Genomic DNA, 26316 nt, shown 5'->3' with positions numbered 1-26316 from the left:
ATATCTAGATATGCTTTTCAGCAAAGAATATCAAGAGAATTAAGCAAAATAGATAATAGAAGTAAATTAGAAAGTTGTTTATAATTGGATGCTCTTTCTAAATCATGAAAGAAAAAATTTGGGTTTCATGTCCCTTTAACCCCTTAATGACCGAGGACGTGCAGGGTACGTCCTCAAAAAAAAGGCAGTTAACGCCTGAGGACGTACCCTGCACGTCCTCGGTGTGGAAAGCAGCTGGAAGCGATCCTGCTCGCTTCTAGCTGCTTTCCGGTTATTGCAGTGATGCCTCGATATGGAGGCATCCTGCAATAACCTCACATGGCCATCCGATGCAGAGAGAGCCACTCTGTGGCCCTCTCTGCACCGGACATCGATGGCCGGTATCGTTGGTGGGTGGGAGGCGGGTGGGCGGCCATCGGTGTGCCGCGTGACGTCAAGGGGGGCGGGATCGGGGGCAGGACCATCGGGGGCGCGCACGGAGGGTGGCGGGCGGGAGCGGGTGGGAACCGCTACACTACGGAAAATCTTTTAATAAAACCTGCCTAATCTTGTTTGTGCAAAAGCACAAAAAGTGATCGTGGAGGGGTGGGGGTGTTGGTTTTGTGTGTGGGGAAGCTACACTACAGAAACTTTAAACAAATTAAAAAAAAAAACAATTTTTTCTTCTAAACTGGGTACTGGCAGACAGCTGCCAGTACCCAAGATGGCGCCCATTAAGTTAGAGTGGGAGGGGATAGAGCTGTTTGGGGGGGGATCAGTGAGGTTGGGGGCTAAGGGGGGATAGTACACAGCAGCATATGTAAATATGCTTAAAAAAATCATCAAAAAAAAAATATATAGCTTTTATTTTAGTACTGGCAGACTTTCTACCAGTACTTAAAATGGCGGGGACAATTGTGGGGTGGGGGAGGGAAGAGAGCTGTTTGGGAGGGATCAGGGGGTCTGATGTTTCAGGTGGGAGGCTGAGCTCTACACTAAATCTAATATTAACCCTGCAAGCTCCCTACAAGCTACCTAATTAACCCCTTCACTGCTAGCCATAATACACGTGTGATGCGCAGCGGCATTTAGCGGCCTTCTAAATACCAAAAAGCAACGCCAAAGCCATATATGTCTGCTGTTAATGAACAAAGGGGATCCCAGAGAAGCATTTACAACCATTTGTGCCATAACTGCACAAGCTGTTTGTAAATGATTTCAGTGAGAAACCTAAAATTGTGAAAAATTTTACGTTTTTTTTAATTTGATCGCATTTGGCGGTGAAATGGTGGCATGAAATATACCAAAATGGGCCTAGATCAATACTTGGGGTTGTCTACTACACTACACTAAAGCTAAAATTAACTCTACAAGCTCCCTACAGACTGTATCCTCACACTAGTGAGATGATTAGTGTTCCAATCCCTACAGACTGTATCCTCACACTAGTGAGATGATTAGTGTTCCAATCTATCACTAGTTATCATAAATAACACCGTCTGTTATCACAAATATTGTATGAATATACATTTGGACCAATAAGGCCATGGTATAGGTATTACAATCTCTGTACCTGAATCCCACAGTCCTAGCCCTATAGCCAGGGCTCTGCTCTCGTTTGAGAGAGTCCTTCTATTTTTTTTATATTTTTATTTTATGGTTAGAGAGAGTTCTTCCATTTCCTATCACATCTCCTATATAATATATATTATGTCAATTGCACACCACATAGAGATTATCACTTGGGCCATCTACTTACACTTGAGCACAGCACATAACATTCTCCCTAAGTAGTAATCACTACCATTCACACACCACTCACAGCAGATCACATGCCACCACTAACACATTTATTTATAATATGCATCAGGTTTAACCTCAGATCTTATTTAGTTAAGCACATATTTACACCACATATTTCATCCTCTACCACTACGTTGGTAGATCGCCACAGCATAATTGCACACCACTTTTATTTACATTATTATATTATCACACTTTATTTCACATTTATTCACTTTAATTCTCATTGCATCATGGTTCACACAATATGATATTTAATCACTAATATATGATTACCAAGTATTAACATTTTTACATAATTACACTTTATATTTTGATTTGAATCGAGCACCTAGAAGAGGCTTATCACAGATGTTTAGTCTGTGCTTAGAGCTGCAGCTCAGCGCCATGTTCGCGAGTGCAGGCATCCCAGGCGCACATTGGATACAGTGCCCCCTGCAAAGGAGATAGGATCTCCTAAGGTCATTAGAGCTGACGGTCACGGTGTGAGCGTGGGCTGACCTCTTCATACGCAAGACTGAGGTTGTGCGTATAGCACATGTTGTGCTGACGCTGTTAGGTTAGCCCACCCCATCCACAAACACCTTCACAACCATTGGTTCAAGTTCTCATGTTCCGGGAACAGTCCACACCCATCTACACATACCAATGTTGTCATTGGTGCTAGATTCCACGCCATACAATTAGTTGACACCCATATGTCGAGTCAATACTGTTCACAGCAGTTAAACCCGGACAAATGACGAATACTCACTGAATCAGTGTTCACAGCAGTTAAACCCGGACAAATAACGAATACTCACTGAATCAGTGACAAAACAGACTGATCTATGAGGATCACACACAGAATAGCCTTACACTTAGTGGGGGCAATATATACACCCGCTACTAAGGTCTCAGCAAACAAACTTAGCTATTGTGCAATTTGACATCAGGAAGCAGAAACCTAATTAATGAAGATTTGGGTCTGTATTAATAGTTTGATATCCAGTTTGACAGCATTGTTTTTTCCTGCCCTGATCGTATGACTAAGTTGCTCATGGTTTTTACATTGTATCAGAATATGGTAAGGCTGACATTGTAGGCTGTATATAAATGTATAGAGTACGATGAATGCAGACTGAATATGTATGGGAAACATATCATTATATTATCAGTTGGTTCAAGCAAGCATTTTTTTCTAAAAATATATAATTCTATAGGAAATAGGAGCCCTGTTTTTAACAGTGTTATGTTTATGTTTATCATCACCAATCCACAATGATGATTTTATTATAATTATATGTACACAGATGATGATTTTTGTTATTAGTATGGTCTGCTGAAGCTTTGGTATTCACACTGAATTATGTTAGGGCTCTAGGTTGCCATACCAACCCTGCAGCAGACAGGTGCTAACACTTAATGACCATTAAGGTTTGAACAATCTGATTGGTTAATCAATTAGTATAGTTTTGTATAAAGCAAGTGTAATCTGAATGTGTTTTAATAATGTTTTAGCCTGAGGAAACAGCTTGTTTTAGCTGAGAAACGCGTCGCTTTTTAATAAAGATTTTTACAGAAATACACTTGCTTTTTGGACACCTTTTATATCATTTGTATGATGCTAACTCTCTGACACCTGAGAGTTATCCTGTTATCACCTGGAGGGATCAGTCTACTGGGCGACTGTTTGGTTCCAGCTTGCAGTATATGCACCTGCTGGTGCTTTGGATCTTGAACCTGCTAATCACCACGACCAAGGACCACTATTTGACCCATGAAGTATACCAGTGAGCTGGACCACTGAGAGGCTCCAGACTGCTTCATAAGCACCAATGGGTGCGCCTCCATTGTGAGTATCTAATCGCTACCTTGTGGATTTTATCATCTGTTTTTTGGCTATACTAGGCCATGTTTGGCGCCTCTGTGTTTTATCTTTTTTCAAGCTCCCTACATGCTCCCTAATTAACCCCTTCACTGCTGGGCATAATACACGTGTGGTGCGCAGTGGCATTTAGTGGCATTCTAATTACCAAAAAGAAACACCAAAGCCATATAAGTCTGCTATTTCTGAACAAAGGGGATCACAGAGAAGAATTTACAACCATTTGTGCCATAATTGCACAAACTATTTGTAAATAATTTCAGTGAGAAACCTAAAGTTTGTGAAAAAATTTGTGAAAAAGTGAACAATTTTTTTTATTTGATCGCATTTGGCGGTGAAATGGTGGCATGAAATATACCAAAATGGGCCTAGATCAATACTTTGGGTTGTCTACTAAAAAAAAATATATACATGTCAATGAATATTCAGAGATTCCTAAAAGATATCAGTGTTCTAATGTAACTAGCGCTAATTTTGAAAAAAAAAAATGGTTTGGAAATAGCAAAATGCTACTTGTATTTATGGCCCTATAACTTACAAAAAAAGCAAAGAAGATGTAAACATTGGGTATTTCTAAACTCAGGACAAAATTTAGAAACTATTTAGCACAGTGTTTTTTGGTGGTTGTAGATGTGTAACAGATTTTGGAGGTCAAAGTTAGAAAAAGTGTTTTTTTTTTCAATTTTTCCTCATATTTTATAATTTTTTTATAGTAAATTATAAGATATGATGAAAATAATGGTATCTTTAGAAAGTCCATTTAATGGCGAGAAAAACGGTATATAATATGTGTGGGTACAGTAAATGAGTAAGAAGAAAATTACAGCTAAACACAAACACCGCAAAAATGTAAAAATAGCCTTGGTCCCAAACGGACAGAAAATGGAAAAGTGCTGCGGTCATTAAGGGGTTAATGTCTATCTATCAGCAAATACATTTGTTTTTATTGGACTGACAATGGATATTAAAAGACAAACTTTAATCAATTTCTTTTTTTTTTCTGGAAAAAGTAGTAGTAGTAATTAATATCACAAAACAACAATAAATACATATATATATTTACTAGTTTTTCAAAGCTAAATCACATTGTTACGTTTGTTTTTATATTACCTTTAAAGAAAAAGTATTACTTTTACAGTTATATCATTATATTATATTTATTTTGTTTATCGGTAGTCAATTGAGTAAACTAAAATCTAGTTTTGGAAAAAGGTGTCCAAAAAAAAATTGAGATTTCATATTAATGTGATTTTTATGTAATATGATATGCATTAATATACTATGGATTTAGGAATACAACTAAATATACCTACCAATACTGTTCAAATCAAAGTATTCTAGCATACTATAATCACATGTTTTTTTTTGTTTTTTTTTAATTAAAAAAAAATAACAAAACAAAGTCAAGAAGCTATTTTGGTTGACACGACAGTATTACAAATAACATATGCCCTTAAAAACTTGACTTGTACTAAAATGTTGTTGTTTTCATTCCCAGTTAAACTTATCATTCCTTGGGATGAACTTTCCAGACTTGAAAAGACTTCAACTGTGCTGCTCACAGAGAGCATACACGTGTGCTCTGATGGAGAAGATCACTACTTCTCCATGTTCCTCCACATCAACGAGACCTTCCTTCTGATGGAGCAACTGGCTTGCTATGCAATTAAGAGACTGTTTGACAAGGAAACATTTGAAAATGATCAAATTCTCAATGATCCCTTGCAAATAACCAAGAGGTAAAGCTTGTTCTTTTTACTTTTTTGAAGACTAATCTAGCTAAACGTTATCTAGAGGCTTAACATTACTGTTTGTTACTAAACCTATAGATCTACTTCTCAGCTGACTGCTCTTGAGCCACTTTGCATCTACACCAGAAGCTAAAGTCTAATGCTAATAAGTATTATAGCATTATACAGTTTTATAACATGAAAGACTATTTTATGCAAAATCCTCACTTTAGCAAGGTTACTTCGTACTCCTAATTCATGGGAAATCATTCCTCTTTCTTTTAGGTGACAACCTTAATTCTTTGCAATTTATCTCTATACCATAGTTCAGTGTTTGTCATCTCCAGTCTTCAAGTACCCCTAACTGGCCACATTTTCATGAGCAAAGGTGAGATAATCACCTGTTCGGTGAGAACATGTTAGTAACCATGGTTACTGATTAGCTGATTTATTCTCTAGTTAAGATATCATGAAAAGCTGGCCTGTTAGAGTTACTTGAGGACTGGAGTTAAGGAACAATGCCATAGTTCACATTATAGTAACCAAGCATTGTGTGCTTTTTTCCCCCCACACTCCTTAGGCTCAAAAGCAAAATCTGTAACCTAGGTTTTCAAAATGCTGCAAATTGTTTTATAGCATTTGCAGGTTACATAATTTCATTTTTGTCCTCTATGGAGTGTGGGATGAACACAGTTTTTACACAAAAGCAAGAAATGTTTTATTCTTAACTTACCAGCTTTTATTCTTAACTTACCTTTATTTTCTCAGGTTTATGTTCCATAAGTAGTATTATTATTCCTGGATATTTAGGATATCCCCTAAGGGTGTGCACAATTCCTAAGTAAAAACAAAATATATATTCCCAGTGATCTAAACGGCTGTTCCTTGTAGCCACAGGGGATTCTTCTTCCATGGAATTGAGACATTCAAAAAACACAAAAACAGGGGCACCTACTTTGTGCAATGTTTCAGCAGAGTCAGGACGTACAATCCATATAGTAAGAAATTTACTCACAGGGTATGGAGCACTTCAGAATAAGTGCAAAATAAGCAAACTGGATACATCTGCAGCCTTCCAGCCGACTGATCCAAGGTTCTATATATTTAAAAAGGGAACAAATTATCAAAATTTAGTGAAGTATATATCACCATATGTTAGACACATTTGTTAGAAGATAAACTATTATTCACAAAAAGGTGCACCACATGTTGGTGCTAAACGCTCAGGTCGTTTGGAGCCTACCAGCTGACTGACTCCCCGTACTTTACCACTGTCAAAAACAATCGTTGTTTAAAAGTTTTTTTATATCATTGTTTTAATAAATGAACTTTTAGACACAATGTAATCATATAAAATATATGTTTTTTATTTTATAATATTACATGATTTTGAGCTGATATGTGTAATTGTAGTGTAACTGTTTTCTACTCTACCACAATGAAATCTTCTCCAAATATTCTTTGAACCTCGAAATAAGAGAAACCAAATATACAAATATAATAGCTTCAAAGGAAAATTACTCACTGATATAGGTAAAAATTAGCTAGTTTATTACTCATTATATTCAGGTGAAATTATATGCAGGCATGATTAAAAGGGATATGAAACCCAAACATTTTGTATTGTAGTACTGTATAGTCAGACAGAACAAATCATTAAAGGGACAGTAAACACCAGATTTTTGTTGTTTATAACCCATTCCCCAATTTTGCATAACCAACACAGTTATATTAATATACTTTTTACCTCTGTGATTACCTTGTATCTATGGCTCTGCAAACTGCCCCCTTATTTCACTTCTTTTGACAGACTTGTATTTTTAGCCAATCAGTGCTTGCTCTTAGGAGCTTCACGTGCCTGAGCTCAATGTTATCTATATGAAACACATGAACTAACGCCCTCTAGTGGTGAAAAACTGTCAAAATGCATTCAAATTAGAGGTGGCCTTCATGGTTTAAGAAACTAGCATATATACCTTCTAGATTTAGCTTTCAACTAAGAATACCAAGAAGACAAAGCAAAATTGGTAATTAAAATAAATTGGAAAGTTGTTTAAAATTGCATGCCCTATTTAAATCATGAAAGTTTTTTTTTTTACTTGATTGTCCCTTTAAAAAAAGTTTTCAATTCACTTCTATTATCAAATTTGCTTAATTCTCATGGCATTCTTTGTTATCTGGAGCACTACAGTGCAGGAAATAGTGCTGCTATCTAGTGCTCTTGCATATGAATAAAATTCATGCAAAACCGCTTTCATATAGTTCTCAGGACACTTGCACGCTCCTGAGCTTACATCCCTGCTTTTCAACAAAAGATACAAAGAGAACAAAGAATATTTGTTGCGCGTTAAGGTAAAAAAGCAGCGTTAACAGGTCCTAACGCTGCTTTTTTACGCCCGCTGCTATTACGAGTCTTGCAGGTTTAGGGGCACCGCACACTTTGGCCTTACCGCAAATTGACTTACGTAAACTTCGTAAAGTCTTTTCTTTCATGTAATTGGCAAGAGTCCATGAGCTAGTGACGTATGGGATATACAATCCTACCAGGAGGGGCAAAGTTTACCAAACCTCAAAATGCCTATAAATACACCCCTCACCATACCCACAATTCAGTTTTACAAACTTTGCCTCCTATGGAGATGGTGAAGTAAGTTTGTGCTAAGATTTCTACGCTGACATGCGCTTCTCAGCATTTTGAAACCCCGATTCCTCTCAGAGTACAGCGAATGTCAGAGGGATGTAAAGGGAGTATCACCTATTGAATGCAATGATTTCCCTAACGGGGGTCTATTTTATAGGTTCTCTGTTATCGGTCGTAGAGATTCATCTCCTACCTCCCTTTTCAGATTGACGATATACTCTCATATACCATTACCTCTACTGCTAACTGTTTCAGTACTGGTTTGGCTATCTGCTATACGTGGATGGGTGTCTTTTGGTAAGTATATTTTTTACTACTTAGACACCCCAGCTATGGTTTGGCACTTTATGCTTTTATATAAAGTTCTAAATATATGTATTGTACTTATATTTGCCATGAGTCAGGTTCATGTATTTCCTTGTGCAGACTGTCAGTTTCATATTTGGGGAAAATAAACATATTAAGAAATATTTTTTCTTATCTGGGGTTTTAGTCTTTTTTTCTGATTGACTACATTTTTCTTACAAATTGCGGGAAGTACTAGGCTCGCGGGTGCGCCAAATGCTAGACTTTATTGCGTCATTCTTGGCGCAAGAATTTTTTGGTGCGAAAGTGCGTCCGTTGACGCAAGTTTGTCATTCCGGCGTCGTAGTTGACGCCGAGTCTTACACATGGTTGCGTCGTTAGTGACGCAAGTGTGTCATTTCTGGATGTTGTTGGCACCAAAGACTTTTCTCAGTTATGTTGTGCGTCATACTTGGCGCCAAATTTTTCTTTTATTTATTACCCCATTGCTATTTGCCTCTTGCCTTTTTCTATGTCAGAGGGCTATGCTGTTTGCATTTTTTCCCATTCCTGAAACTGTCATATAAGGAAATTGATAATTTTGCTTTATATGTTGTTTTTTTTTTTTAAATTTTGCAAGATGTCTCAATCTGATCCTGCCTCAGAAGTATCTGTTGGAAATTTGCTGCCTGACATCGGTTCTACCAAAGCTAAGTGCATTTGTAAGATTGTGGAAATTATATCTCCGAATGTCATTTGTAATAGTTGTCATGATAAACTTTTACATGCAGAGTATGTATCCATCAGTAATAGTACATTTCCAGTTGCAGTTCCTTCAACTTCTAATGTACATGATATACCTATGAATTTTAAAGAATTTGTTACTGATTCTATTCAGAAGGCTTTGTCTGCATTTCCGCCTTCTAATAAACGTAAAAGGTCTTTTAAAACTTCTCATAAAGTTGATGAAATTTCAAATGACCGGTAACATAATGACTTATACTCCTCTGATGAGGATCTATCTGATTCAGAAGATCCTTCCTCAGATATTGACACTGACAAATCTACTTATTTGTTCAAAATAGAGTATATTCGTTCTTTGTTAAAAGAAGTGTTAATTACTTTCGATATTGAGGAAGCTAGTCCTCTTGACATTAAGACTAGTAAACGTTTAAATGCTGTTTTCTCTTGTTAAGTGTGTTCAGTCCACGGGTCATCCATTACTTATGGGATATATTCTCCTTCCCAACAGGAAGTTGCAAGAGGATCACCCAAGCAGAGCTGCTATATAGCTCCTCCCCTCACATGTCATATCCAGTCATTCTCTTGCAACCCTCAACAAAGAAGGAGGTCGCGAGAGGAGCTGGAGTTTTTACGTAATTATTCTTCAATCAAAAGTTTGTTATTTTAAATGGCACCGGAGTGTGCTGTTTTTCTATCTCAGGCAGTATTTGGAAGAAGAAACTGCCTGCGTTTTCTATGATCTTAGCAGGCGTAACTAAGATCCACTGGCTGTTCTCGACATTCTGAGGAGTGGGGTAACTTCAGAAAATGGGAATAGCATGCGGGGTCTCCCGCAAATGAGGTATGTGCAGTACAATATTTTCTGGGAATGGAATTGACTATGAAAACACTGCTGTTACCCGTATGATGTAAGTACAGCCTTAAATGCAGTAGTAGTGACTGGTATCAGGCTGATAAATGTATGCACAGTAGAGTTATTTTCTAGGGACTAGAATTTGACTGAAAAAATACTGTTAATACTGATATAATATGTGAGCCTTAACTGCAGTAGAAGCGACTGGTAGCAGGCTTAGTAATAACTTTACACAGCATCTGAAATGTTGTTTTTTAAAACGTTTACTGGCATGTTAATCGTTTTGTGAGGTACTTTGGTGAAAAATCTTTTTGGGCATGATTTTTTTCCACACGGCTAACGTATATTTCTGCATAGAAACCGTTATATCAGGTCTCCCACTGTTGTAATAGGAGTGGGAGGGACCTTTTTTAGCGCCTTGTTGCGCACTTAATATTCTAGCACAGTCTTCCTGCTTCTTCCTCTTTGGTCCAGGACGTCTCTAGAGAGCTCAGGGATCTTCAAAATTCGTTTTTGAGGGAGGTAATCAGTCACAGCAGACCTGTGACAGTGTGTTTGACTGTGATAAAAGCGTTAAATCTTAATTTGATATCCGTTTTGCTAATGGGTGCAATCCTCTGCTAATTAATACATTTAAAGAATTGTTGACTATAACTGAACTAGTTCTTTGTTATTCAATTGTGTTTTTTAAAAAAAAAAATCGCTGCAGCGTTTTTTATATTGCTTGTAAACTTATTGAAGTAATTTCCAAGCTTGCTAGCTTCATTGCTAGTCTGTTTAAACATGTCTGATACAGAGGAATCTGCTTGTTCATTATGTTTAAAAGCCGATGTGGAGCCCAATAGAAATATGTGTACCAATTGTATTGATATTACTTTGAATAAAAGTCAATCTGTACCGATAAAGAAATTATCACCAGACAACGAGGGGGAAGTTATGCCGTCTAACTCTCCTCACGTGTCAGTACCTTCGTCTCCCGCTCGGGAGGTGCGTAAGATTGAGGCGCCAAGTACATCAAGGCCCTTACAAATCACTTTACATGATATGGCTAATGTTATGAAAGAAGTATTATACAATATGCCCGAGTTAAGAGGCAAGCGCGACAGCTCTGGGTTAAGGACAGAGCGCGCCGATGACACGAGAGCCATGTCTGATACTGCGTCACAATTTGCAGAACATGAGGACGGAGAGCTTCATTCTGTGGGTGACGGTTCTGATTCGGGGAGACCGGATTCAGAAATTTCAAATATTAAATTTAAGCTTGAGAACCTCCGCGTGTTGCTAGGGGAGGTGTTAGCGGCTCTGAATGATTGTGACACGGTGGCAATCCCAGAGAAATTATGTAGGCTGGATAAATACTATGCGGTACCGGTGTGTACTGACGTTTTTCCTATACCAAAGAGGCTTACAGAGATTATTAGCAAGGAGTGGGAAAGACCCGGTGTGCCTTTTTCCCCTCCTCCGATTTTTAGAAAAATGTTCCCTATAGACGCCACCACACGAGACTTATGGCAGACGGTCCCTAAGGTGGAGGGAGCAGTTTCTACTTTAGCCAAGCGTACCACTATCCCTGTGGAGGATAGCTGTGCTTTCTCAGATGGATAAAAAATTAGAGGGTTACCTTAAGAAAATGTTTGTTCAACAAGGTTTTATATTACAGCCTCTTGCATGCATTGCGCCTGTCACTGCTGCAGCGGCATTCTGGTTTGAGTCTCTGGAAGAGGCGATTCGCACAGCACCATTGGATGAATATTTGAGCAAGATTAGAACCCTTAAGCTGGCTAATGCGTTTGTTTCGGATGCCGTAGTGCATTTAACCAAACTTACGGCTAAGAATTCCGGATTCGCCATACAGGCGCGCAGAGCGCTATGGCTTAAATCCTGGTCAGCAGATGTAACTTCTAAGTCTAAACTACTAAACATTCCTTTCAAAGGGCAGACCTTATTCGGGCCCGGCTTGAAGGAAATTATTGCTGACATTACTGGAGGTAAGGGCCACACCCTTCCTCAGGACAGGGCCAAATCAAAGGCCAAACAGTCTAATTTTCGTGCCTTTCGTAATTTCAAGGCAGGAGCAGCATCAACTTCCTCCGCTCCAAAACAGGAAGGAGCTACTGCTCGTTACAGACAGGGTTGGAAAGGCAACCAGTCATGGAACAAGGGCAAGCAGGCCAGAAAGCCTACTTCCGCCCCTAAGACAGCATGAAGACAGGGCCCCCTTTCCGGAGACGGATCTAGTGGGGGGCAGACTTTCTCTCTTCGCCCAGGCTTGGGCAAGAGATGTACAGGATCCCTGGACGTTGGAGATTATATCTCAGGGATACCTTCTGGATTTCAAAACTTCTCCTCCACAAGGGAGGTTTCATCTGTCAAGGTTATCAACAAACCTAGTAAAGAAAGAGGCATTTCTACAATGTGTACAAGACCTCTTAGTGATGGAAGTGATCCACCCAGTTTCACGAACGGAACAGGGGCAAGGGTTTTATTCAAATCTGTTTGTGGTTCCCAAGAAAGAGGGAACCTTCAGACCAATCTTAGACTTAAAAATCTTAAACAAATTCCTAAGGGTTCCATCGTTCAAGATGGAAACCATTCGGACCATCCTACCCATGATCCAAGAGGGTCAATATATGACCACAGTGGACTTAAAGGATGCCTACCTTCACATACCGATTCACAAAGATCATTATCGGTACCTAAGGTTTGCCTTTCTAGACAGGCACTACCAGTTTGTAGCTCTTCCCTTCGGGTTAGCTACGGCCCCGAGAATTTTTACAAAGGTTCTAGGCTCACTTCTGGCGGTACTAAGACCGCGAGGCATAGCGGTGGCTCCGTACCTAGACGACATTCTGATACAAGCGTCAAGTTTTCAAAATGCAAAGTCTCATACAGAGGTAGTTCTAGCATTTCTGAGGTCGCATGGGTGGAAAGTGAACGTGGAAAAGAGTTCTCTGTTACCACTAACAAGGGTCCCTTTTCTAGGGACTCTTATAGATTCTGTAGAGATGAAGATTTACCTGACGGAGTCCAGGTTATCAAAGATTATCAATGCTTGCCGTGTACTTCACTCCATTCCAAGCCCATCAGTAGCTCAGTGCATGGAAGTAATCGGCTTAATGGTCGCGGCAATGGACATAGTGCCATTTGCGTGCCTACATCTCAGACCGCTGCAACTATGCATGCTAAGTCAATGGAACAGGGATTACTCAGATCTGTCCCCTTTGCTAAACCTGGACCAGGAGACCAGAGATTCTCTTCTCTGGTGGTTGTCACGGGTTCATCTGTCCAAAGGAATGACTTTTCGCAGACCAGATTGGACGATTGTAACAACAGATGCCAGCCTACTAGGCTGGGGAGCAGTCTGGAACTCCCTGAAGGCTCAGGGATTGTGGACTCAGGAGGAGAGCCTCCTCCCGATAAACATTCTAGAATTAAGAGCAATATTCGATGCTCTTCTAGCTTGGCCTCAGTTAGCAACACTGAGGTTCATCAGATTTCAGTCGGACAACATCACGACTGTGGCCTACATCAATCATCAAGGGGGAACCAGGAATTCCCTAGCGATGTTGGAAGTCTCGAAGATAATTCGCTGGGCAGAGTCTCACTCTTGCCACCTGTCAGCGATCTACATCCCAGGCGTGGAGAACTGGGAGGCGGATTTTCTAAGTCGCCAGACCTTTCATCCGGGGGAGTGGGAACTCCACCCAGAGGCATTTGCTCAACTGATTCGTCGTTGGGGCAAACCGGATCTGGATCTCATGGCATCTCGCCAGAACGCCAAGCTTCCTTGTTACGGATCCAGGTCCAGGGACCCGGGTGCGGTGCTGGTAGATGCACTAGCAGCCCCTTGGGTTTTCAACATAGCTTATGTGTTTCCACCTTTTCCGTTGCTACCTCGACTGATTGCCAGGATTAAACAGGAGAGAGCATCAGTGATTCTGATAGCGCCTGCGTGGCCACGCAGGACCTGGTATGCAGACCTAGTGGACATGTCGTCCTGTCCACCATGGTCTCTACCCCTGAGGCAGGACCTTCTAATTCAGGGTCCTTTCAACCATCCAAACCTAATTTCTCTGAGGCTGACTGCTTGGAAATTGAACGCTTGATTCTATCAAAGCGTGGGTTTTCGGATTCGGTTATTGATACATTAATACAGGCTCGGAAACCTGTTACCAGAAAAATTTACCACAAGATATGGCGTAAATATTTATATTGGTGTGAATCCAAGAGTTACTCATGGAGTAAGGTTAGGATTCCTAGGATATTGTCTTTTCTACAAGAGGGTTTAGAAAAGGGCTTATCCGCTAGTTCACTAAAGGGACAGATTTCTGCTCTGTCTATTCTTTTACACAAGCGTCTGGCAGAGAATCCAGACGTCCAGGCTTTTTGTCAGGCTTTGGCTAGGATTAAGCCTGTGTTTAAAACTGTTGCTCCTCCGTGGAGCTTAAACTTGGTTCTTAAAGTTCTTCAGGGTGTTCCGTTTGAACCCCTTCATTCCGTTGATATTAAGCTTTTATCTTGGAAAGTTCTGTTTTTGATGGCTATTTCCTCGGCTCGAAGAGTCTCTGAGTTATCTGCCTTACATTGTGATTCTCCTTATCTGATCTTTCATTCAGACAAGGTAGTCCTGCGTACTAAACCTGGGTTTATACCTAAGGTTGTTTCTAACAGGAATATCAATCAAGAGATTGTTGTTCCATCGTTATGCCCTAATCCTTCTTCAAAGAAGGAACGTCTTTTGCATAATCTAGACGTGGTTCGTGCCCTGAAGTTCTACTTACAGGCAACTAAAGATTTTCGACAAACTTCTTCTCTGTTTGTCGTTTACTCTGGACAGAGGAGAGGGCAAAAGGCTTCGGCTACCTCTCTCTCTTTTTGGCTTCGTAGCATAATACGCTTAGCCTACGAGACTGCTGGACAGCAGCCTCCTGAAAAAATTACAGCTCATTCCACTAGAGCTGTGGCTTCCACCTGGGCCTTTAAGAATGAGGCCTCTGTTGAACAGATTTGCAAGGCTGCAACTTGGTCTTCACTTCATACTTTTTCCAAATTTTACAAATTTGACACTTTTGCTTCTTCGGAGGCTGTTTTTGGGAGAAAGGTTCTACAGGCAGTGGTTCCTTCTGTTTAATGTTCCTGCCTTGTCCCTCCCATCATCCGTGTACTTTAGCTTTGGTATTGGTATCCCATAAGTAATGGATGACCCGTGGACTGAACACACTTAACAAGAGAAAACATAATTTATGCTTATCTGATAAATTTATTTCTCTTATAGTGTGTTCAGTCCACGGCCCGCCCTGTCTTTTTGAGGCAGGTTCTAAATTTTAAATTATAACTCCAGTCACCACTGCACCCTATAGTTTCTCCTTTCTCGTCTTGTTTCGGTCGAATGACTGGATATGACATGTGAGGGGAGGGGCTATATAGCAGCTCTGCTTGGGTGATCCTCTTGCAACTTCCTGTTGGGAAGGAGAATATATCCCATAAGTAATGGATGACCCATGGACTGAACACACTACAAGAGAAATAAATTTATCAGGTAAGCATAAATTATGTTTTTAAACCTCCTGTGGTTACTCCAGATATTTTTCCTATTCCTGATGCTATTTCTGATATGATTTCTAAGGAATGGAATAAGCCAGGTACTCCTTTTATTCCTTCTTCAAGGTTTAAAAATTATATACTTTACCAGCAATTTCTATAGAGTTTTGGGAAAAGATCCCCAAAGTTGATGGGGCTATTTCTATTCTTGCTAAACATACCACTATTCCTATGGAAGATAGTACTTCTTTTAAAGATCCTTTAGATAGGAAACTTGAATCCTATCTAAGGAAAGCCTATTTATATTCAGGTCATCTTCTTAGGCCTGCAATTTCTTTGGCTGATGTTGCGGCTGCGTCAACTTTTTGGTTGGAGAATTTAGCGCAACAAGAATTGGATACTGACATATCTAGCATTGTTCGCTTACTGCAACATGCTAATCAATTTATTCGTGATGCCATTTTTAATATTATCAAAATTGATGTTAGATCCATGTCTTTTTAGCTATTTTAGCTAGAAGAGCTTTATGGCTTAAATCTTGGAATGCTGATATGACATCTAAGTCTAGATTATTATCTCTTTCTTTCCAAGGTAATAATTTATTTGGTTCTCAGTTGGATTCTATTATTTCAACTGTTTCTAGAGGAAAGGTGATTTTTCTGGCTCAGGATAAAAAAAACCTAAGGGCAAATCTAAGGCTTCTAACCGTTTTCGTTCCTTTCGTCAAAATAAGGAACAAAAATCTAATCCTTCCCCCAAGGAATCTGCTTCCAATTGGAAGCCTTCCTCAAATTGGAATAAATCCAAGCCTTTTAAGGAACCAAAGTCAGCCCCTAAGTCCGCATGAAGGTGCGGACCTCATTCCAGCTCAGCTGGTAGGGGGCAGATTAAGGTTTTTCAAGGATATTTGGATAAATTCTGTCCAAAATCAATGGATTCAGAGCATTGTCTCTCAAGGGTATCAAATAGGATTCAGAGTAAGACCTCCTGTGAGAAGATTTTTTCTCTCACGTATCCCAGCAAATCCAGTAAAAGCTCAGGCTTTCCTGAAGTGTGTTTCAGACCTGGAGTCTTCAGTGGAACAAGGTCTGGGGTTTTGTTCAAATCTATTCATTGTCCCAAAGAAGGAAAATTAATTCAGACCATTTCTGGATCTGAAAATATTGAATCGTTATGCAAGAGTACCAACTTTCAAGATGGTGACTATAAGGACTATTCTCAAATGTTTAAAAGGTTTATAGTGTATATAGCGCTGGACTTTAAACGCTTTTGCCTCCCTAAAATACTGTCCTGCTCCTGACAGAAAAAATGGGAATAGAGCAAGGTTGTTTTTTTTTGGGGGGGGGGGCGCTAAGCAAGCTCAAAGCGTTAAAGATAGGTATATAATCACTTTTCCTATATTTTTGTAATAATAAAAACCTTTATGTATTTTATTTTGTACTTAGTATAGTTGTTATATCAATGTTACTATTGTATGCTCTTCTATTTTGGGCATAAGAATCAATATATAGCCTCAAAATGTAACACATTTTCACTACTCCTCAATTTAGGTGTTGCAATAGTGTCATAAATATTTAAACACTTATGAGCTTCTTTTTTGAGGTTTCTATTTTTGTGATAGTGTCAAAAGATATTCCTAACTTTTGACACTATCACAAAAATAGAAACCTCAAAAAAGAAGCTCATAAGTGTTTAAATATTTATGAAACTATTGCAACACCTAAATTGAGGAGTAGTGAAAATTTGTTACATTTTGAGGCTACAACAGTTCAATTTACACCGTTTCAGAATAACAACCTTTTTTTCCAGTCATGTGACTGCTATTGAGAAGCAGTGGCTTTATTAAAAAAGCTGGTAGGTGGAGCTGTCCGCTTGTGTTGCAGCAAAGCCAAGCAAGCTGAAATTAATCAGTTTAACCAGATCTGAGCTATAAAGCAGATTTCAAAGGATCAAGATCGTCCTGTCTATAAATCAGTCCAGATTGGAATGCATAGAAAGAACTGTTTGCAGAAAAATGCAATTGAAGTCTGTGTTGTGTGATTATTTTATTAGGTTTATAATGCTGTTTAGCAAATGTTTTTGTTCATTTAACTTAGTTTAATTATATATTCTGTGTTGTGTGATTATTTTATTAGGTTTATAATGCTGTTTAGCATTTAAAGTCTTCATTTCAAAGCTTTAAAAATAATGTATTAGGTGTTACTTATGACAATTTTGAGAGGGGCCTGGAACCTATCTCCCTCACTTCCCATTGACTTACATTATAAACTGGGTTTCAATTTACAACGGTTTTGATTTACAACCATTCCTTCTGGAACCTAACCCCGGCGTAAACTGAGGGCTACCTGTATATATTGATTCTTATGCCCAAAATAGAAGAGCATACAATAGTAACATTGATATAACAACTATACTAAGTACAAATTAAAATACATAAAGGTTTTTATTATTACAAAAATATAGGAAGAGTGATTATATCCCTATCTTTAACGCTTTGAGTTTGCTTAGCGCCCCCCCCCCCCCAAAAAAAAAAACCTTGCTCTATAAGGACTATTCTGCCTTTTGTTTAGCAAGGACATTATATGTCTACAATAGACTTGCAGGATGCATACCTTCATATTCCGATTCATTCAGAACATTATCAGTTCCTGAGATTCTCTTTTCTAGACAAGCATTACCAATTTGTTGCTCTTCCATTTGGCCTAGCAACAGCTCCAAGAATCTTTTCAAAAGTTCTAGGTGCCCTACTCTCTGTAACCAGAGAGCAGGGTATTGCGGTGTTTCCTTATTTGGACGATATCTTGGTACTAGCTCAGTCTTTACGTTCTGCAGAATCTCACACAAATCAACTAGTGTTGTTCTTCAAAAACATGGTTGGAGGATCAATTTACCAAAGAGTTTCTTGATTCCTCAGACAAGAGTCACCTTTTTAGGATTCCAGATAGATTTAGTGTCCATGACTCTGTCTCTAACAGACAAGAGACTTTTGAAATTGGTTGCAGCCTGTCGGCATCTTCAGTCTCAGTCATTCCCTTCAGTGGCTATGTGCATGGAAATTTTAGGCCTTATGACTGCAGCATCGGACGCGATTCCTTTTGCTCGTTTTCACATGAGACCTCTCCAGCTTTGTATGCTGAATCAATGGTGCAGGAATTATACAACGATATCACAGTTAATATCCTTAAATCCCAATGTTCGACACTCTCTCTGACGTGGTGGTTAAATCACCAGCGTTTAGTTCAAGGGGCTTCCTTTGTTCGGCCAACCTGGACTGTGATCACTACAGACGCAAGTCTTTCAGGTTGGGGAGCTTTTTGGGGATCTCTGACAGCACAAGGGGTTATGAAATCTCAAGAGGCGAGATTCCCAATCAATATTTTAGAAGTCTGTGCAATTATCAGAGCTCTTCAGTTTTGGCCTCTGTTGAAGAGAGAACCGTTCATTTGCTTTCAGACAGACAATATCACAACTGTGGCATATGTCAATCATCAGGGTGGGACTCACAGTCCTCAAGCTATTAAAGAAGTATCTCGGATACTTGCTTGGGCGGAATCCAGCTCCTGTCTAATCTCTGCGGTGCATATCCCAGGTGTAGACAATTGGGAGGTGGATTATCTCAGCCGTCAGACTTTGCATCCAGGGGAGTGGTCTCTCCATCCAGATGTGTTTTCTCAGATTGTTCAGATGTGGGGTCTTCCAGAGATAGATCTCATGGCCTCTCATCTAAACAAGAAACTTCCCAGATACCTGCCCAGGTGCAGGGATGTTCAGGCGGAAGCAGTGGATGCGCTGACACTTCCTTGGTGTTATCATCCTGCTTACATTTTCCTACCTCTAGTTCTTCTTCCAAAAGTGATCTCCAAAATCATCATGGAACAATCGTTTGTGTTGCTGGTGGCTGCAGCCTGGCCACACAGGTTTTGGTATGTGGATCTTGTTCGGATGTCCAGTTGCCAACCTTAGCCACTTCCGTTAAGGCCGGACCTACTATCTCAAGGTCCATTTTTCCATCAGGATCTCAAATCATTAAATTTGAAGGTATGGAAATTGAACGCTTAGTGCTAAGTCATAGAGCTTTCTCTGACTCAGTGATTAATACTATGTTACAAGCATCGTAAATCTGTTTTTAGAAAGATTTATTATCGAGTTTGGAAGTCTTACATTTCATGGTGTTCTTATCATAAATTTTCTTGGTATTCTTTTAGAATTCCTAGAATTTTACAGTTTTTTCAGGATGGTTTGGATAAAGGTTTTTCAGCAAGTTCCTTGAAGGGACAAATCTCTGCTCTTTCTGTTTTATTTCAAAGAAAGATTGCTAAACGTCCTTATATTCACTGTTTTGTACAGGCTTTAGTTCGTATTAAGCCTGTCATTAAATCAATTTCTCCTCCTTGGAGTCTTAATTTAGTTTTGAAGGCGTTACAGGCTCTTCCTTTTGAGCCTAGGCATTCTTTGGACATTAAACTACTTTCTTGGAAAGTGTTGTTCCTTTTGGCTATCTCTTCTGATAGAAGAGTTTCTGAGCTTTCTGCTCTTTCTTGTGAATCCCCTTTTCTGATTTTTTCATTAGGATAAGGCGGTTTTGCAGACTTCTTTTCAATTTTTACCTAAGGTTGTGAATTCTTACAACATTAGTAGAGAAATTGTTGTCCCTTCCTTGTGTCCTAATCCTAAGAATTCTTTGGAGAGATCCTTACATTCTCTGGATGTTGTAAGAGCTTTGAAATATTATGTTGAAGCTACTAAAGATTTCAGGAAGACTTCTAGTCTATTTGTTATATTTTCGGGTACTAGGAAAGGTCAGAAGGCTTCTGCTATTTCCTTGGCTTCATGGTTAAAGCTTTTGATTCATTCAGCTTATTTGGAGTCGGGTAAGACCCCGCCTCAGAGAATTACGGCTCATTCTACCAGATCAGTCTCCACTTCGTGGGCTTTTAAGAATGAAGCTTCAGTTGATCAGATTTGCAAAGCAGCAACTTGGTCCTCTTTGCATACATTTACTAAATTCTACTGTTTTGATGTATTTACTTCTTCGGAAGCAGTTTTTGGTAGAAAAGTTCTTCAGGCAGCTGTTTCCGTTTGATTCTTCTGCTGATGTTTTAAGTTTTTCTTGTCATTATAGAATAAACGTATAATTTGGGTTGTGGATTATTTTTTCAGCGGAAAATGGTTGTTTTTTTATTTTATCCCTCCCTCTCTAGTGACTCATCTTGTGTATTGTTATCCCATACGTCACTAGCTCATGGACTCTTGCCAATTACATGAAAGAAATCATAATTTATGTAAGGACTTACCTGATAAATTAATTTCTTTCATATTGGCAAGAGTCCATGAGGCCCACTCTTTTTATGGTGGTTATGATTTTTTTGTATAAAGCATAATTATTTCCAAATTCTTTTGTTGATGCTTTTTACTCCTTTCTTTATCACCCCACTACTTGGCTATTCGTTAAACTGAATTGTGGGTGTGGTGAGGGCTGTATTGATTGGCATTTTGAGGTTTGGGAAACTATGCCCCTCCAGGTAGGATTGTATATCCCATACGTCACTAGCTCATGGACTCTTGCCAATATGAAAGAAATGAATTTATCAGGTAAGTTCTTACATAAATTATGTTTTTTCTATGGGACTTTCATAGCGCCGGTATTACAAGTCTGTTCTGGGAGGCCAAAAAGTGAGCGGTACACCCTCTTCCTCCAAGATCCCTAACACATTTTAAAGTCAGTAGTTAAGAGTTTTATGGTACAACGCCGTAGCATAAAACTGATAACTAAAGTGCTAAAAAGTACACTAACACCCATAAACTACCTATTAACCCCTAAACTGAGGCCCTCCCGCATCGCAAATACTAAAATACAATTTTTAACCCCTAATCTGCCGCTCCGGACATCGCCGCCACTATAATAAACATATTAACCCCTAAACCGCCACACTCCCGTCTCGCAAACACTCGTTAAATAATATTAACCCCTAATCTACTATCCCTAACATAGCCGCCACCTACCTACATTTATTAACCCCTAATCTGCCGTCCCCAACGTTGCCGCCACTATATTAAATGTATTAAACCCTAAATCTAAGTCTAACCCTAACACCACCTAACTTAAATATAATTTAAATAAATCTAAAGAAAACCTACTATAATTAACTAAATTATTCCTATTTAAAACTACTTAAGTTACCTATAACAATAAACCATACTTACCTATAAAATAAACCCTAAGCTAGCTACAATATAACTAATAGTTACATTGTATCTAGCTTAGAGTTTATTTTTATTTTACAGGCAAGTTGGTATTTATTTTAACTAGGTACAATAGTTATTAAATAGTTATTAACTATTTAATAACTACCTAGCTATAATAAATACAAATTGACCTGTAAAATAAAACCTAACCTAAGTTACACTAACACCTAACACTACACTACAATTAAATAAATTAACTAAATTAAATACAATTAAATAAACTAACTAAATTAAAAACAATTAAATAAATTAAATTAAATTAGCTAAATCACAAAAAAAACAAACACTAAATTACAGAAAATAAAAAACAAATTACAGATCTTTAAACTAATTACACCTAATCTAATAGCCCTATCAAAATTGGAACAGCCAATAGAATGCAAGCTCAATCCTATTGGCTGATTGGATCAGCCAATAGGATTGAACTTCAATCCTATTGGCTGATTGCATCAGCTAATAGGATTTTTTCTACCTTAATTCCGATTGGCTGATAGAATTCTATCAGCAAATTGGAATCTATGGGACGCCATCTTGGATGACGTCACTTAAAGGTACCTTCATTCAGTAAGAAGACTCCGGATGAAGAGGATGCTCCACGTCGGATGTCTTCAAGATGGACCCGCTCTGCGTCGGATGGATATATATAGAAGATGCCGTCTGGATGAAGACTTCTGCCCGTCTGGAGGACCACTTCGCCCGGCTTGGATGAAGACTTCTCCCGGCTTCGTTGAGGAATTCGGCCCGGCTTGGATGAAGACTTCTGCCGCTTCCTTGAGGATGGATGTCCGGTCTTCAGAACTGTAAGTCGATCTTCAGGGGGTTAGTGTTAGTTTTTTTAAGTGTGTATTGGGTGGGTTTTATTTCTTCTGTTATGTGTGATCAGTCCACGGGTCATCATTACTTCTGGGATATTATCTGCTCCCCTACAGGAAGTGCAAGAGGATTCACCCAGCAGAGTTGCTATATAGTTCCTCCCCTCTACGTCACCTCCAGTCATTCTCTTGCACCCAAAGACTAGATAGGAGGTGTGAGAGGACTATGGTGATTATACTTAGTTTTTAGAACTTCAATCAAAAGTTTGTTATTTTACAATAGCACCGGAGCGTGTTATTACCCCTCTGGCAGAGTTTGAAGAAGAATCTACCAGAGTTTTTCTTATGATTTTAACCGGAGTAGTTAAGATCATATTGCTGTTTCTCGGCCATCTGAGGGAGGTAAAAACTTCAGATCAGGGGACAGCGGGCAGTTGAATCTGCATTGAGGTATGTAGCAGTTTTTATTTTCTGAATGGAATTGATGAAAAAATCCTGCCATACCGTTATAATGAACATGTATGTATACTCTACACTTTAGTATTCTGGGGATGGTATTTCACCGGAATTACTCTGTAAAAGTACATTAAACCTTTTATTAGGTATTTTTCATGTTAAACGTTTTTGCTGGAATGTAGAATCGTTTGCATTAATGAGGTACTGAGTGAATAAGTATTTGGGCATTATTTTTCCACTTGGCAGTTTGCTTGTGTTAATTATGACAGTTTCGTTTCTCTCTCACTGCTGTGTGTGAGAGGGAGGGGCCGTTTTTGGCGCTCTTTGCTACGCATCAAAAATTTCCAGTCAGTTTTCTGCATTATCCGGTTCATCTCTAACAGAACTCAGGGGTCTTCAAACTTCTTTGAAGGGAAGTAGATTCTCTCAGCAGAGCTGTGAGACTTATATAGTGACTGTGATTTAAAACGTTGCTCTGTAATTTTTATGTTTAAAATTTAATTAGTGTTATTTTACTAATGGGAACAAACCTTTGCTAAAAAGTTGTGTTGTTTGTTAAGAGTGATGCTATAACTGTTTTTCAGTTCATTATTTCAACTGTCATTTAATCGTTTAGTGCTTCTTGAGGCACAGTACGTTTTTATTAAATAAAATTGTAACCGAGTTGCATGTTTATTGCTAGTGTGTTAAACATGTCTGATTCAGAGGAAGATATCTGTGTCATTTGTTCCAATGCCAAGGTGGAGCCCAATAGAAATTTATGTACTAACTGTATTGATGCTACTTTAAATAAAAGCCAATCTGTACAAATTGAACAAATTTCACCAAACAGCGAGGGGAGAGTTATGCCGACTAACTCGCCTCACGTGTCAGTACCTGCATCTCCCGCCCGGGAGGTGCGTGATATTATGGCGCCTAGTACATCTGGGCAGCCATTACAGATAACATTACAAGATATGGCTACTGTTATGACCGAAGTTTTGGCTAAATTACCAGAACTAAGAGGCAAGCGTGATCACTCTGGGGTGAGAACAGAGTGCGCTGATAATTCTAGGGCCATGTCTGATACTGCGTCACAGCTTGCAGAGCATGAGGACGGAGAGCTTCATTCTGTGGGTGACGGTTCTGATCCAAACAGATTGGATTCAGATATTTCAAATTTTAAATTTAAATTAGAAAATCTCCGTGTATTACTAGGGGAGGTCTTAGCAGCTCTCAACGATTGTAACGCTGTTGCAATACCAGAGAAAATGTGTAGGTTGGATAAATACTTTGCGGGACCGGCGAGTACTGACGTTTTTCCTATACCTAAGAGATTAACTGAAATTGTTACTAAGGAGTGGGATAGACCCGGTGTGCCGTTCTCACCCCCTCCAATATTTAGAAAGATGTTTCCAATAGACGCCACCACACGGGACTTATGGCAAACGGTCCCTAAGGTGGAGGGAGCAGTTTCTACTTTAGCTAAGCGTACCACTATCCCGGTGGAGGATAGCTGTGCCTTTTCAGATCCTATGGATAAAAAATTAGAGGGTTACCTTAAGAAAATGTTTGTTCAACAAGGTTTTATATTACAACCCCTTGCATGCATCGCGCCGATCACGGCTGCGGCAGCATTTTGGATTGAGTCTCTGGAAGAGAACCTTAGTTCAGCTACGCTGGACGACATTACGGACAGGCTTAGAGTCCTTAAACTAGCTAATTCATTCATTTCGGAGGCCGTAGTACATTTAACCAAACTTACGGCTAAGAATTCAGGATTCGCCATTCAGGCACGCAGGGCGCTGTGGCTAAAATCCTGGTCGGCTGATGTAACTTCTAAGTCCAAATTACTTAATATACCTTTCAAGGGGCAAACTTTATTTGGGCCCGGTTTGAAAGAAATTATTGCTGACATTACAGGAGGTAAGGGCCACGCTCTACCTCAAGACAAAGCCAAAGCTAAGGCTAGACAGTCTAATTTTCGTCCCTTTCGGAATTTCAAAGCAGGAGCAGCGCCAACTTCCACTGCACCAAAACAGGGAGGAGCTGTTGCTCGTTACAGACAAGGCTGGAAGCCTAACCAGTCCTGGAACAAGGGCAAGCAGACCAGTAAACCTGCTGCTGCCCCAAAGACAGCATGAACCGAGGGCCCCCGATCCGGGACCGGATCTAGTGGGGGGCAGACTCTCTCTCTTCGCCCAGGCTTGGGCAAGAGATGTCCAGGATCCCTGGGCGCTAGAGATCATATCTCAGGGATACCTTCTAGACTTCAAATTCTCTCCCCCAAGAGGTAGATTTCATCTGTCAAGGTTGTCAACAAACCAAATAAAGAAGGACGCGTTTCTACGCTGTGTACAAGATCTATTATTAATGGGAGTGATCCATCCGGTTCCGCGGTCGGAACAAGGACAAGGGTTTTACTCAAACCTGTTTGTGGTTCCCAAAAAAGAGGGAACTTTCAGGCCAATCTTGGATTTAAAGATCCTAAACAAATTCCTAAGAGTTCCATCGTTCAAAATGGAAACTATTCGGACAATCTTACCCATGATCCAAGAGGGTCAGTACATGACCACAGTGGATTTAAAGGATGCTTACCTTCACATACCGATTCACAAGGATCATTACCGGTATCTAAGGTTTGCCTTCTTAAACAGGCATTACCAGTTTGTAGCCCTTCCATTCGGATTGGCTACGGCTCCAAGAATCTTTACAAAGGTTCTGGGTGCCCTTCTGGCGGTACTAAGACCGCGAGGAATTTCGGTAGCTCCGTACCTAGACGACATTCTGATACAAGCTTCAAGCTTTCAAACTGCCAAGTCTCATACAGAGTTAGTTCTGGCATTTCTAAGGTCGCATGGATGGAAAGTGAACGAAAAGAAGAGTTCTCTCTTTCCTCTCACAAGAGTTCCATTCTTGGGGACTCTTATAGATTCTGTAGAAATGAAGATTTATCTGACAGAAGACAGATTAACAAAGCTTCTAAATGCATGCCGTGTCCTTCATTCCATTCAACTCCCGTCAGTAGCTCAATGCATGGAGGTGATCGGCTTAATGGTAGCAGCAATGGACATAGTTCCCTTTGCACGCCTACATCTCAGACCGCTGCAATTGTGCATGCTGAGTCAGTGGAATGGGGATTACTCAGATTTGTCCCCCACTCTGAATCTGGATCAAGAGACCAGAAACTCTCTTCTATGGTGGCTTTCTCGGCCACATCTGTCCAGGGGGATGCCTTTCAGCAGGCCGGACTGGACAATTGTAACAACAGACGCCAGCCTTCTAGGTTGGGGCGCTGTCTGGAATTCTCTGAAGGCTCAGGGACAATGGAGTCAGGAGGAAAGTCTCCTGCCAATAAACATTCTGGAATTGAGAGCAGT

At 39.7% G+C, this 26316-nt stretch overlaps 1 protein-coding gene across 1 annotated transcript in view; it reads left to right on the top strand.

Moving 5' to 3' along the window:
* TBC1D8B (TBC1 domain family member 8B) overlaps window positions 1-26316 on the top strand; it is a 283925-nt gene that overhangs the window by 89384 nt on the left and 168225 nt on the right. Inside the window, exon 5 of the mRNA XM_053699162.1 lies at window positions 5148-5388. Within this exon, the coding sequence (XP_053555137.1) occupies window positions 5148-5388 (241 nt within the window). The remainder of the gene's footprint in view (window positions 1-5147; window positions 5389-26316) is intronic.

This window comes from Bombina bombina, chromosome 1, assembly GCF_027579735.1.
Source record: "Bombina bombina isolate aBomBom1 chromosome 1, aBomBom1.pri, whole genome shotgun sequence".
NCBI lineage: Eukaryota > Metazoa > Chordata > Amphibia > Anura > Bombinatoridae > Bombina > Bombina bombina.
The sequence above is the reverse complement of the archived record's forward strand: the minus strand, read 5'-3'. Positions and strand labels throughout refer to the sequence as shown.